We start from the raw sequence: 13,927 nt of genomic DNA, 5'->3' as shown, positions 1-13,927 counted from the left end.
TAATCCCTGTATATATAAAACAATGCCTAGCTGAACAAAAAATACATGTCTGGTGATTTTTTATCTCAAATTTCGAATTTGTACTGAAAGAGTTTCTCATCACCTGTTCGTTTGCCGGACTTCACTGAAGGGGTACGGTGTAATTTTTTACTGCACATAATATTCAAATTTCTTTTTTTTCCAAAATATTGAATCCCCTAGAGGGGGGTGCACATTTTACATGGGTGCACACTATTCTCAAGAAAATACGGTATTCCAGTTATATCACGGCATGTCAGCTTAATGTAGGAGGAAAGCCCGAAGTGATGCAGGTCTCAGATGCTACCACTTCGGTGAAACCCACGAGCACGGGTATGGTGCTGACAAACCTAGAAACATAATCGGGGCGAACCGGGGTTCGAACCCACAATCATAGGTTTCTGGCGTGCCGAAAGGATGCAACTTTGCACATCGAATTGCGGCGTTTAGATGACTTGGCCACCCAAAAATAGATTCTGCTGAAATGTTTTAGCATTAATCGTAATGAGGAAAATTTTCTAGAGGCATGGACAGAAGAAAACTAGTCTCTTTTGATTTTGTGGATTGTTCGCTTGAGACGGACAGTGCATTCATTATAAACAAACGTTAGGATTCCAAGACACACATGACTAAGGTATTTCAGCAAATAATAATAAACAATCAGATACACATGTCATACATTAGAGTGCTCCAAAATTCTCAGGGGTTAAGCTGACAAATTCGGCCACTCATCCAACTACTCTCTACGACCAACATTGCTTACTTCACCTGACTAGTGCCCTGTAGACTGGACCACATACCACCTTGTGACCCGAATCTAGTCACTTGTTAATTCCTCATAACAAGAATCTCGATTCATTCTCTCACCCTTGCAGATCGTCTCTTCATCCCGGCATCCTCAATCGGTATGCTGACTCTCTTCCTCTTCGTGCCCCGCCGTCCCCCTGGCTGACTCCGCCCCAAGTCCCGGGACACAGGGTTGGGGTGGTCCTGTAGAGCTACTGGGGAACAGAGTGGAGTGTTGAAGGAGTGGAACCAGTCAGGCATGTCAAGCAATAATCCAACAGTTCGCTTATTAGGAAAATATTACGGTCACAAACACCACAGCCACAGACACTGCATCGTCCCGAGACAAGGAGATAACTGCCTAAAAAAATCCAGTTTCCACTTTGCCGAAAAAGGCTGGAATTTTCAGACTCAATCGTAACGCCACAAGGGGCTATTAAGGGTTGTGTCCCTCCGATTGACCTATCAGATTCCATCTCTCATATCACTTGCATTTGCTTCAAACTAAATGGCTGTGCACAGTCAAGACGATCTGATCGCTAATCAAGATCTATATTGTGATAAAATTGGTCTACCCCGAGAAGTGCATCAAATCACTAGAGCATCTTGATTAAAAAGATGAAAAGATTTGCAAAATATCTGTTGATGCCCATTTGACGATACACATGCTTTGCAAATCATGCAGTCAACCAGCATCTGCACTTTGAAATCCATCTTTTTTTGTTTACGAACCGAATGTCTAGTTCATTCCGCGATTTTGATCGGACTATGCATAGACTCATAAGCCCAGCCAAAACGTAACTCCAGATTTCCGGCCTAGTTCGGCAACGGTGGAAACTGGACTTTTATTGTCAGTAACGCCCATGTTTCGGGAAGGTGCAAACACTGTGGCTCAACTGGTTATACAGTTCATTGCCAAAATGTCAACAAATGCAGTCACTCTACATGCTCAAGAAACGTTCCTTACAAAAATTCCAGTCTTTAATCCAGAACATACAAATACTGATGATATTAAAGATTTCATGGCTAACACGTTTTTCACTATTGTAACAACGTTTTAGGGCTGCTGCTTTCCCATTTATTAGGGGAATGAATGATAGAGAAGATGTCACTGATAGTTTGATGACTTCATCTTCTTCCAACTTCTAAATGGCTATGACCTGACTGATACAGGGACCATGACGAATATAGTCTATGCACAAGTCATAGCATTCAAGTAGAGATTACCACAGTCTAAGGGAGGGTCATTGTGTCATGTCAGCTTATAATGATGAGTTTGATTTTATGCAGCTTTGAGCAATATTCCAGCAATATCACAGCGGGGGACACCAGAAATGGGTTTCACACATTGTACCCATGTCGGGAATCGAACCCGGGTCTTCGGCATGACGAGCAAACGCTTTAACCACTAGGCTACCCGACCACCCCTGACAGCCTACCCTCTGCAGGTCGAGGAAACGAGTGGGGTGACACAGAGTACCTACCTTCAGCAGGTAGAGGAAACGAGTGGAGAGACACAGAGTACCTACCTTCAGCAGGTAGAGGAAACGGCGGGGTTGACACAACCGACTCCGATGACTGCTTCATCAATCCTCCTGCCATGAAGCTGGCCAGTGTGTTTGTGGCAAGGTTCCCACCTGCAGCAGTCAGCCTCTGGGGAGACAGCTGAGTGGGCATCTGGGCCAGGGCGATGAGGGTGTGGGCCGCGGCCTGCTGGGCTATCATCTGGTTGTCCTCCGGGCTGAGTGTGGAGTGGGCCCCAGAGGACGCTGCCTGGAGAGGGATGGCTTGGACTGTGGACAGATGCCTTGAGATTGTACTCTGTAGTGGAACGGTTTGGATGGGAGATGTCTGTTTCATCTTTGAAGCGTATGTTGAGGTTTGTAATGGGTACGACACATGGACAGGCGACAAGAGGGTTTTGGATGTCGGGGAAATCTGAACAGGTATCTCAGTTGGAGGAGCATCACCACCTGCTAGCATCAGTGGGTAATTATACGCATGAGGTGCTGCTGGGGGCTGGGTCAAGGCTAGTGTAAGCAGAGACTGAGATTTAGATGCGGTGGCTTCCAGGGGTCTGGATGGTGGAGACCTTGGGAAGGGGTTGCGTGTCAGGATGTCTGGAGTCACAGGAGCGGAGTGGGATCTCGGGGAGGCCACCAACTGCACAGGACTGAGAAGTCCAGACGTCAGAGGAGGTGACCTCATCATGGGATTAGGAACATGAATTCCAAGTTCAGAAGGAATGGCGGTGGTGAGCAGGAGGCTGCTCTTGGGGGTGCTGAACAACTGAGCTGCTGATGCTGGATGTGGCTTGGTGGGGTGACTGTGGGGGTCATCCGTGTGGGGTGCAACATGAGGATGCCCCAGCATACCTCGCATTATCGGGGTCTTAGCAGCATCTGATGCAGATATAGGCGACTTGGAACCTGGAACTATTGATCCTGACATTGTGGAAATAGGTGATTTTGACATTGGGACGGCTGATCCTGAAACTGTAGAAATAGGAGACTTGGAACCTTGAACTATTGATCCTGGAACTGTGGAAACAGGTGACTTTGACACTGGAACAGTTGATGCTGTTACCATGGATGTTGGAGACTTCAAAACTGGAACTATTGATCCTGGAACTGTGGAAATAGGCGACTTTGACGCTTGAACTGTTGATGCTGTTACCATGGATGTTGGAGACTTCAAAACTGGAACTATTGATCCTGGAACTGTGGAAATAGGCGACTTTGACACTGGAACAGTTGATGCTGTTACCATGGATGTTGGAGACTTCAAAACTGGAACTATTGATCCTGGAACTGTGGAAACAGGCGACTTTGACGCTTGAACTGTTGATGCTGTTACCATGGATGTTGGAGACTTCAAAACAGAAACTATTGATCCTGGAACTGTGGAAATAGGCGACTTTGACGCTTGAACTGTTGAACTTGAAACTGAAGACACTGGTGAACTGGACAAAGTTGCTGTTGTAGCTCTAAGAGGGGATGTTACTAAAAGTGACTGAGACCCCGGCACTGACCTCAGACTCTGGTTCGTCACAGTTACAACAATAGCCTCCGAAACTGGCACAGCACAACGTACCACAGTGTCTGTTCTCTCTGACACTTCACCAGCCTGTTGGCTGTGAGGCTGACTTGGTGAAGCATCAAGACCAGTCGAAATGGCATACACATCACCAGCATCATCATCCATGGCCTCTGCCAACACCGCCTTCACCTCCTCCTTTACCTCCTCCTTCATCTCAACCTTCATCTCAACCTCTACAGATGGAACCTTAACAGGTGGAACTTTAACAGGTGTGTCCACAGTTTCCATAGCCAGGGCTGCCAACTCGGTAGTATCCATGGCTGATAGTTCAACTTTAACATCATCGGAAAGAACTTCAGTTGGAGCTTGTGTATCTGGTTTAACATCTGGTTCTTTCTCATGGTCATCCTTCTTTTTGTCTGGAGGAGGCCTAATGTCACCATCAACCACATCAAAAGGTCCATCAACATCCATGCTTGCTACTGTCTCTTTGTCATTAGCTGTTTCTGGCATCTGAACAGTGTCCTTGTTAACAGATCTACTCTCAGTGCTGGTGTCCTTCTCTTGATCTCCCCCAGCTTGCTCCTTGTACTCCGACATGTCGACCGGCATAGAGAGGCTCTGGAAACGAAAGGATGATCAGAGTTACCTCCCCTGTTGCTTGGAAGACAGATCGAATGTCAAGCTGAAAATGCCGAGTGAGTGTTGACTAATTTGGACATGTTTCACAGTGATAGAAAAGATGGCTTTTGATTGGTTAATAAACTTAACATCTGCAGGAAAATGGGTTCCGGTCTAAATTTTGACCTCTAGTAACTGTTTAATCATAAACAAAACAATAAGAAACCCTGTTACTCAGCTAAAATCAGCTTTATCTGACACTAATGATGGTAAACCGAATAAATCTATGCTACTTAGACTTCGTTAATCCAACAGCCTTGCACTCGGGCTTCCACACACCTGATTGCTGAAATGACTCATAAATCAATCATGTTAATCTGACAATATTCAGCTGACTCTGTGGTCATCTGACTGTGTACACAGCCCCCTGTTTTGATGTGAGACGAGTCAGCCAATGGCTGCAATTTGCTACCAGATAGATTAGATGGGCCACAAAGAGAGTGTAATAATCTAATCTACTTTCATAAAATGTGCAATATTATCTGTACATTTGCAGTGTTATTGTCAATGAATGAAATGAAAGAAGGAATAAACAACGTAGCAAAATGGCGACTTCGTTCTTAATGATCTTATTACAATGTACTTCATCGTCATCTATCTCAGTAGTTCAATTGATAATGAACATGATAATGCTTAATTTCGTTTATCCAACATACTCATTAATCTGACAAAATCATGTGCAACACTGTTGGATTAACGGGACTTATTTTGATGATTAATTGGTATATAAGCTGTAATAAACAAGGGGCCTTGCTACTCACCATGGGAGGGTCAGCTCGGGTGGCGTGGTTATAGAGCGCAATCAGTGCCTCCCCCACTGACTTCCATCTGTCATACAGGCAAACACAACATCACCACCCATACACGCTAACTGACAGTTTCTTCCTTTAGTAAATTACAGCATCTCTTGGCTAGGATGTTTGTTTGTTTGTTTGTTTGTTTGTTTGTTTGTTTGTTGTTTAACACCGCACTAAGCAAGATTCCAGCTATATGACGGTGGTCTGTAATTAATCGAGTCTGGACCAGACAATCCAGTGATTGACATCACGCAACTAGTACACAATAGCATGCATCAACCAAGTCAGCATGTCTGACCACCCAATCCCGTTAGTCGCATCTTACAACAAGCATAGTCTCTTATGGCAGCCATGGGTTGCCGAAGACCTATTCTAACCCGGATTTTCACGGGTGGCTAGGTAGTAAAATACTGAAATCGACTGTTAATAATCAAAATCTAACTGCAACATATTCCCCTTTTAATGTTTTAGTAATAAGAGATATCTGACAGCAAATAAAACATATGAATACATATTACTTCAGCAGCAACACCTCTCAATTGTTATCAGCAAACAGCATCAAACAAGAATGATCATATACATGTATATAAGAATGACCACATTCACATTCAGACCCTAACAGAAACAAATCAACTTTGGACTAATAAGTGTCCGGATCTCTTAGTATGTATTCAACTCAGTCTTAAGAACTGTGTATGTTGTTAATATCATTACGTGTTGGATTCAATCTTCTCAGGAAACTTGATGACAGGGGGCGGAGGTTTCTTGGCAAGTTCTCGGTTCTTTCTTCGCATGGCCAGAGCTTCTTCCACGTACTGAAAGTGACCGTGAGTAGAAGATGTAGAAGCTGGGCACTCATCTCAAGATCAAAAAGATGACCCTTTACTTTTGATGTACATCTTCATCAAGAGGATGTAGGATAGATTCAATTGAAACAGCATCACATCACTCATTACCAAAGCTGTTTCCTAGTTTGAGGGTGAGTGACTGGGTGAATATTGTTTTATGCCACAGTCATCTCTATTCCACTTACATGAAATACTTTTTTGAATAATTGAACATTTTACTTTAAGTTGCATATTTATATACTTATCCTATCTCACACAATCACCTGCATCACAGTTACCCTTGCCTGTCTGCTCTAAGAGTGTGAGTGGGTGAGTATGTTTTTACCCCGCTTATAGCAATATTCCAGCAATATCACAACGGGTGACACCAGAAATGGGCTTCACACATTGTACCCATGTCAGGAATCGAACCCAGGTAATCAGCGTGACGAGCGAACGCTGTAACCACTAGGCTACTGGACCACCTCCTCTAAGAAAGAGAATGATATGTCAGGTGATCACCTTGCACTGTGTAAGGTCGATTACAGTGCGTGACTCATTTGTTTGGGTAGTGACCATGGTGATGTTGGGATGTGTTTGGGTGTAATGTTTTCTGAAGCTGGAAACTTTGTTCTAGGGCGTTTCCACACAGGATCGAAAGAAGAAATGCTTGGTGTGAGAAAGGATAAGTGTAAAATATAATTGAGATTACACCAGGCAAACCAGTGACTGATAGCATGAACAATGACTACACCTGTCAGGGCTTGACTAAAAACAATCAGCCAAGTGACACATCGAAACCACACGAGCCTAGTCAGTCATGGTATTGAGGACATGGTATTGAAATGACAAAGGAGCACGAGTTTCCCAGTCTTCTAAGACACCGCAATTCGCTGTGCAGAGTTGTGTCCCTTAGGCATAGCAGAAACCTGTTATTGTGGGTTTGAATCCCTGCTAACCCCAATTATGGTTCTAGGTCTGTCAACACACCTGTTAAGTTTCACCAAAGTGGTAAAAGTCTGAGACCAGAACTTTCCTCCAACACTAAGCTGTCATGCCGCTATACAACTGGAATACTGTTCAAAGCGGCGTGAAATCCAACTCACTCACTCAATAATAACAAATGTGTTCTCTGTACCTCCTCAGCATCTGCCTTGTCCAGCTTCATGGTGAAGATGATGGGATCACTGTGGGGAAAATCACACAACTATATATAATACTCAAAAGAGTTCAAGAACATTGTATCTTTTCCTATGACAATTGTTAATCCATCATGGCTGGTGGGTTATGCAACACACTGCCTTCCCGCCTGCCTGTGGCTGGTAACTTTTCTGTCGGGCTGCATGAAATTATCCTCCACCTGCCCGACTATCTGGCAGATAATTTTAAGACTACTGCATTCAGGCATAATGATTATTGAAAAATAGCAAAAGCTAAGAAACAAATCATGTCTTGATTCAGTTGAAATAATGCAAACAATTACTTGAGAATCTACAAGAGGTAAAAACAAACTTTGAAGATGGGCAGGCAACTCTTATGGGTCACCTGCCTGACTGTCTTGTTGGGTTTTAAAATTATTTCGAACACTGCCTGACCTGTTAACTCATTTCAGAAATGAAAAAAAAGTAAAAACAAGTTGGTCACCATGGGAAGAGAAGTAAGATAATTATTCGATTGGACTTGTCCTATGTTGTGAATCTGAGAGCTCACCAGTAGACAAACATGTCCTTGGAGTCCTGCCTGAGGGATGGCTGCTCTCGGAACATCTCCTCTCTCAAGGCTATCCCCTTCTCATAGTGGCAGTCCTTCTCTAGAGCCTTGGCAATGTAGTACAGGCACCCTGAAACGTCACCAACATCATCATCATCATGGAAACAGTTCAAGTCCAAATAACGACCATCATCATCATCATCATCATCATCATCAAGGAAACATTTCAAGTCCAAATAACGACCTACTTGCTTGCATCATCATCATCATGGAAACAGTTCAAGTCCAAATAATGACCAACTTGCTTGCATCATCATCATCATCATCATCTACATCATCATCATCATCATCATCATCACCATCATGGAAACAGTTCAAGTCAAAATAACGTCCAACTTGCCATCCATGAATAATAACTTAAGAAATATTTTACGTGTAAATTCACTCGTACTTGAGGATTGACTGTGTAGTTTTTTCAGTTCATTGAGGTAAGAATAAAAAAAACGATGTGCAAACAGTATTAATCCACGTAGCGGATTCTTACAAAAGTTTGCACATTGGTTTTTCATATCATTTCAATGAACACAAGGAAAATTCAATTCTTTTACAATGAACAGAAATAGAAGACCATTGGAAGTGTTTATAATTATCCTGTGACTGTCATCGGTCGTTGTGTCACATGAACCTTGGTTTGCTGGTCTCCAAATTAATGAATGGGAGAGTCAGCCATGGATTTCCAGTCTCAAGATTCACCATCTTTTTCAAACTTTGAAAGTCAACTGCATCTGAAAACACTTGCCACAACCATGTTGTTTATTTTCCAACATGCGTAAGCCAATCATAACAAAGCTCCTTACAGTGTTATTTCATTCCCTGTGCTATAATATGAGTGTGGAATGACATTATGACAGCAATTTCTTTGTAACGTTGCAACACTGCCACTCGAAGCATGTCAAAGAATGTCATAAAATACCCCACAGAGTGCAGAGGTATTTATATGAGATGCTTTCCAATTGAAAACCATGCTTCTCTCAGGGAATAATTCTTGTATCATCAGATCATTATATAATCCGATGTGTCAATTCCACACGATAGAATGGACACTACAGTAGGTACAGATGGTACGAGGTGAACACTTACGCCAGTAATCATTCAAGGCATAGGACACTGGGATGACGTGATCTAAACAAGGCCAGTGGTTGGGATTGCACTGCAGGCCCTGAAATAGACACAACAAATATTTTACTTTACGACTACATGTCACTCTTAAAAAATCTGTTTTCATTTAAAGACATCACAAATGGTAATGGTCACGTCAACAAAGATGTGGTTTCCATGCCAACATGCATGAACTGAAGTTTTATTGCTTTATTCTACACTCAGCAATATTCCAGCTATACAATGGCGGATGGTAAAAAAATCGAGTCTGGGCCAGACAATCCAGTGACTGATATTGTGATCTATGACGTCCGGGTACAATGGCACCAAACCAAATAAGTCTCTCCGAGACGGACGCTTTACAACGAGACCCAAATGCAGTCGTTGGGAGTCTCTATGATGACTGGGCGACCCGTGCCCCCCATTTTGATTTTGAATCCTGGGTTTACCCTGTAGTATATTTTATTAATGTACCTGTTCAAAAGCAAGCCTAGAGAGCGAATAGTCATGTATCTTCAGGCCGATAGTGCCGATCTTGTACCACACTGTCACCTCACTGGAGTCGATCTTGACTGCCTGAAAACACAACCTTGAAATGTATACTGCGTGTACTTGATTAGTATTTGAAACTAGGCATTAAAAGTCCAAGGCCCCGTTCTACAAAGCGATCTTAGCGCTACAACCTTACAATCATCTTAGCACTAAGATCACATTGTAGAACGGGGCCCAGTGTCCAACATGTTATTTCAGTTGAGTTTTGTATAAAAAACTCAGATAAATACACAATTCATTAACAAATACATAATAAGTTTTATCCCTTGTGAAGATTGACTTTGCAGGCATAGATGTATGGTTGGTTGGTTGGTTTGTTGTTTAGCGCCGCACTCAGCAATATTCCAGCGGTCTGTAAATAATCGAGTCTGGACCAGACAATCCAGTGATTAATATCATGAGCATCGACCCACGCAATTGGGATCGATGACATGCATCAACCAAGTCAGCAAGCCTGACCACCCGATCCCGTTAGTCGCCTTTTACGACAAGCATAGTCACCTTTTACGACAAGCATGGGTTGCTGAAGACCTATTCTACCCCCATAGATGTATGAGTGAGTGAGTATGGTTTTACTTCCCTTTTCAGCAATAATATTCCAGCAATATCATGGTGGTGAAGGACACCAAAGTGTGCCTCACACACTGTAGCCATGTGAGGAATCAAACCTGGGACTTTGGTGAGTGCCTTGTTAACCACTAGGCTACCCCACCCCAACAACTCATCAACACAGTATGTGTCTACGAATAGCAGTATGGATCAAATGTTGTGTGGTACCACTGATGAAAAGAAATTGCAAACAATTCGGTGGCAATGAAAAGATCTAATCTTTTCAAGAACATAATGAAACAAGCATGAAATACATACCCGGTTGTGTACTACCGCCATTTTCAGTCTTAGTCAAAGTCATTGCCATGGAAACTCGAAAAATATTTTTTTCAAAATTCCCAAACTATCAAAAGGCACCAGTCACCACTAGACATACCTGTGTGCCAAGTTTGGTTAAGATATCTCTAACTGTTTTTGAGTAACAGAAACTAAACGAGATGGATGGATGGATGGACGGACAGACAGCACCCATTCCTATATCCCCCTTCCACTTCGTTGCAGGGCATAACAAAATGTATTTTACCTCAAGGTAAGACTTCATGGCAGCTTTGAGGTCTCTCCGAGACGGGGCATAATAAAATGTATTTTACCTCAAGGTAAGACTTCATGGCAGTTTGGAGGTCTCCCCTGTCTGCAGCGATGGCGGCCAGGTTCTTGTGTATGGAGTACAGCAGCTGGAGGCCGGGGTGAACCACGTTGTCCTGCTCCTCCTCCACGATGCGGGCAGCCTGGGCACAGCATCCATGCATGGGTCAGTCAGTCAGTCAGGATTTACACCACTTGGAGCAGTATTTCAGTTATATCACAGCATGTTGTCTTATATAGGGAGGAAAGCCCAAAGTGAGGCAGGTCATAGACGTTATCACTTTAGAGAACAACAAAAGCATTGGATTTGACAGACAAACTAGGGATCATGATCCCTGAGTAATCTGGGGTTCAGCTAGGATTCAACCAGGTGTTCAAGTAGAGATTCAACCAGGTGTTCATCCTGTGGTGCAACTACGCATGTTAGGTGTTCATCCTGTGGTGCAACTAGGTGTTCAACTTGTGGGGCAACAATGTGTTCATCCAGGTGTTCAACTAGAGAGCAACAAGGTGTTCAATTAGAGATTCAACTAGGTGTTCAACAAGTGGTGCAACTAGGTGTTCAACTTGTGGTGCAACAAGGTGTTCAATTAGAGATTCAACTAGGTGTTCAACTTGTGGTGCAACAATGTGTTCATCCAGGTGTTCAACTAGAGAGCAACAAGGTGTTCACTTAGAGATTCAACTAGGTGTTCAACTAGTGGTGCAACAAAGTGTTCATCCAGGTGTTCAACTAGAGAGCAACAAGGTGTTCAATTAGAGATTCAACTAGGTGTTCAACTAGTGGTGCAACTAGGTGTTCAACTTGTGGTGCAACTAGGTGTTCAACTTGTGGTGCAACAAAGTGTTCATCCAGGTGTTCAACTAGAGAGCAACAAGGTGTTCAACTAGTGGTGCAACTAGGTGTTCAACTTGTGGTGCAACAATGTGTTCATCCAGGTGTTCAACTAGAGAGCAACAAGGTGTTCATCTAGTGGTGCAACTAGGTGTTCAACTTGTGGTGCAACAAAGTGTTCATCCAGGTGTTCAACTAGAGAGCAACAAGGTGTTCAACTAGTGGTGCAACTAGGTGTTCAACTTGTGGTGCAACTAGGTGTTCAACTTGTGGTGCAACAAAGTGTTCATCCAGGTGTTCAACTAGGGAGCAACAAGGTGTTCAACTAGTGGTGCAACTAGGTGTTCAACTTGTGGTGCAACAAAGTGTTCATCCAGGTGTTCAACTAGGGAGCAACAAGGTGTTCAACTAGTGGTGCAACTAGGTGTTCAACTTGTGGTGCAACAATGTGTTCATCCAGGTGTTCAACTAGAGAGCAACTAGGTGTTCATCTAGTGGTGCAACTAGGTGTTCAACTTGTGGTGCAACAAAGTGTTCATCCAGGTGTTCAACTAGAGAGCAACAAGGTTTTCAACTAGTGGTGCAACTAGGTGTTCAACTTGTGGTGCAACTAGGTGTTCAACTTGTGGTGCAACAAAGTGTTCATCCAGGTGTTCAACTAGGGAGCAACAAGGTGTTCAACTAGTGGTGCAACAATGTGTTCATCCAGGTGTTCAACTAGAGAGCATCTAGGTGTTCATCTAGTGGTGCAACTAGGTGTTCAACTTGTGGTGCAACAAAGTGTTCATCTAGGTGTTCAACTAGGGAGCAACAAGGTGTTCAACTAGGGAGCAACAAGGTGTTCAACTGGGGGTGTAACTAGCTGTTCAACTTGGGGTGAAAACCTGGTGTTGAACTAGGTGTTCAACCAGGTGTTCAACAAGGGGAGCAACTAGAGTTCAATTAGAGGTTCGTCTGAGACTGATTTACAGGCTACCATCATACTTGACCTACCTCAATCAGGAAATCATGAGAGACAAGATCCTGAAATGTCTGTTTGGCCCCAGTGACGTCTCCCTCCCGCTGCAGACTGAGGGCCCGGCTGTACAGGCTGAAGGCTTCAGCTTCCTGCAGTCACACAGATAGAACAGTGAATGTTGACCAGGGCTCCAGACAATGTTTTGAGGCTATGAGTATTTACCAACAAGCTATCATTCACATTGGGTATTGACTGCTTTGTCTGGGTATTGATTATATTTCTTCCTCCTCTTGGACCCAGTATATTGGTTTTACACTATGCAGAAACATTTTTAAAAATAATTCTGCTTGAAATGCTGTTTCAAATGACTTTTTATTTGTATCTGTTTGTGCCTGAGGATGTAAAATGTTGCATAGGTAGATATATTTTCAAGATATATATATGTCAAATTAACAAAAAGGCATCTTCCCGAGGCAAGGGAGTTAACTGACTGTAAAAGTCCAGTTTCCACCCTTGCCAAACTAGGCTGCAATTATGGAGTTACATTTTGTCTGGACTAATGAGTCTATACATAGTCCAATCAAACTCGGGTGACGAACTAGACATCCAGTTCGTAAACAACATGGATTTCAACGTGCAGATTTCGGTCGACTGCAGGATTTGCAAAGCATGTGTACCACCAGCTGGGTTTAGACAGATATTTTTCAAATTCTTTTATGTTTTTAATCAAGTTGCGCACATAATTTAACACAATTCACGGGTAAGACACGTTTTATTACAATACAGATCATCCTGACTGGGCGCGCCATTTTGGTTGAAGCAAATGCAAGTTATACGAGAGATGGAATCTGATTGGTCAATAGGAGGAACATACAAGGGACATAACTCATAACAGCCATTAGTGGCGCTACGATCAGCCTGGAAATTTCAGCCTAGTTCAGCAAGGGTGGAAACTGGACTATATAGTCACTTAAAACCCTTGCCTCCAAAAGATGCAATAAGTGACACATATCACCTTTTGTATGCATTATTCACTTCAGTAGAGTTCATGTATGTGTGATGCCTGAATTCAATAAGTAAATAAAGATCTATAAAGACATACAGGTACACAGGATGCAAGGATATATTGGGTAATTATACTATTGGGTACTTTAAATTCTTCATGCATATTTGTACGTAAGCAAAAATATATAACTGGGTAATTTATTTTGCATATTTTATGTAAGTTCACATCTTATCTGGACCCCTGTAGCATTAATGCTGAAATCAAACCTGTGTACATCACGTTCAGCCTTCATACAAAAGTTCTGAAACAATCAGTCTTGGACTTTAGTCACAAATCTGAAGTCTAGTAAGCTGAGCTAATAATAGC

General features: G+C 42.9%; 1 protein-coding gene across 1 annotated transcript in view; it reads right to left on the bottom strand.

The window, feature by feature from the left end:
• LOC124146846 (calcineurin-binding protein cabin-1-like) overlaps nucleotides 1-13,927 on the bottom strand; it is a 58,226-nt gene that overhangs the window by 42,438 nt on the left and 1,861 nt on the right. The window contains exons 3-12 of the mRNA XM_048386697.1: nucleotides 12,591-12,704; nucleotides 10,768-10,905; nucleotides 9,491-9,592; nucleotides 8,999-9,077; nucleotides 7,859-7,988; nucleotides 7,287-7,335; nucleotides 6,036-6,136; nucleotides 5,286-5,352; nucleotides 2,334-4,464; nucleotides 886-1,019 (exon numbers count right to left, since the gene is read on the bottom strand). Coding sequence (XP_048242654.1) covers nucleotides 886-1,019; nucleotides 2,334-4,464; nucleotides 5,286-5,352; nucleotides 6,036-6,136; nucleotides 7,287-7,335; nucleotides 7,859-7,988; nucleotides 8,999-9,077; nucleotides 9,491-9,592; nucleotides 10,768-10,905; nucleotides 12,591-12,704 — 3,045 coding nt within the window. The remainder of the gene's footprint in view (nucleotides 1-885; nucleotides 1,020-2,333; nucleotides 4,465-5,285; nucleotides 5,353-6,035; nucleotides 6,137-7,286; nucleotides 7,336-7,858; nucleotides 7,989-8,998; nucleotides 9,078-9,490; nucleotides 9,593-10,767; nucleotides 10,906-12,590; nucleotides 12,705-13,927) is intronic.

This window comes from Haliotis rufescens, unplaced genomic scaffold, assembly GCF_023055435.1.
Source record: "Haliotis rufescens isolate VD_foot unplaced genomic scaffold, xgHalRufe1.0.p SCAF_6, whole genome shotgun sequence".
NCBI classification, from domain to species: domain Eukaryota; kingdom Metazoa; phylum Mollusca; class Gastropoda; order Lepetellida; family Haliotidae; genus Haliotis; species Haliotis rufescens.
The sequence above is the reverse complement of the archived record's forward strand: the minus strand, read 5'-3'. Positions and strand labels throughout refer to the sequence as shown.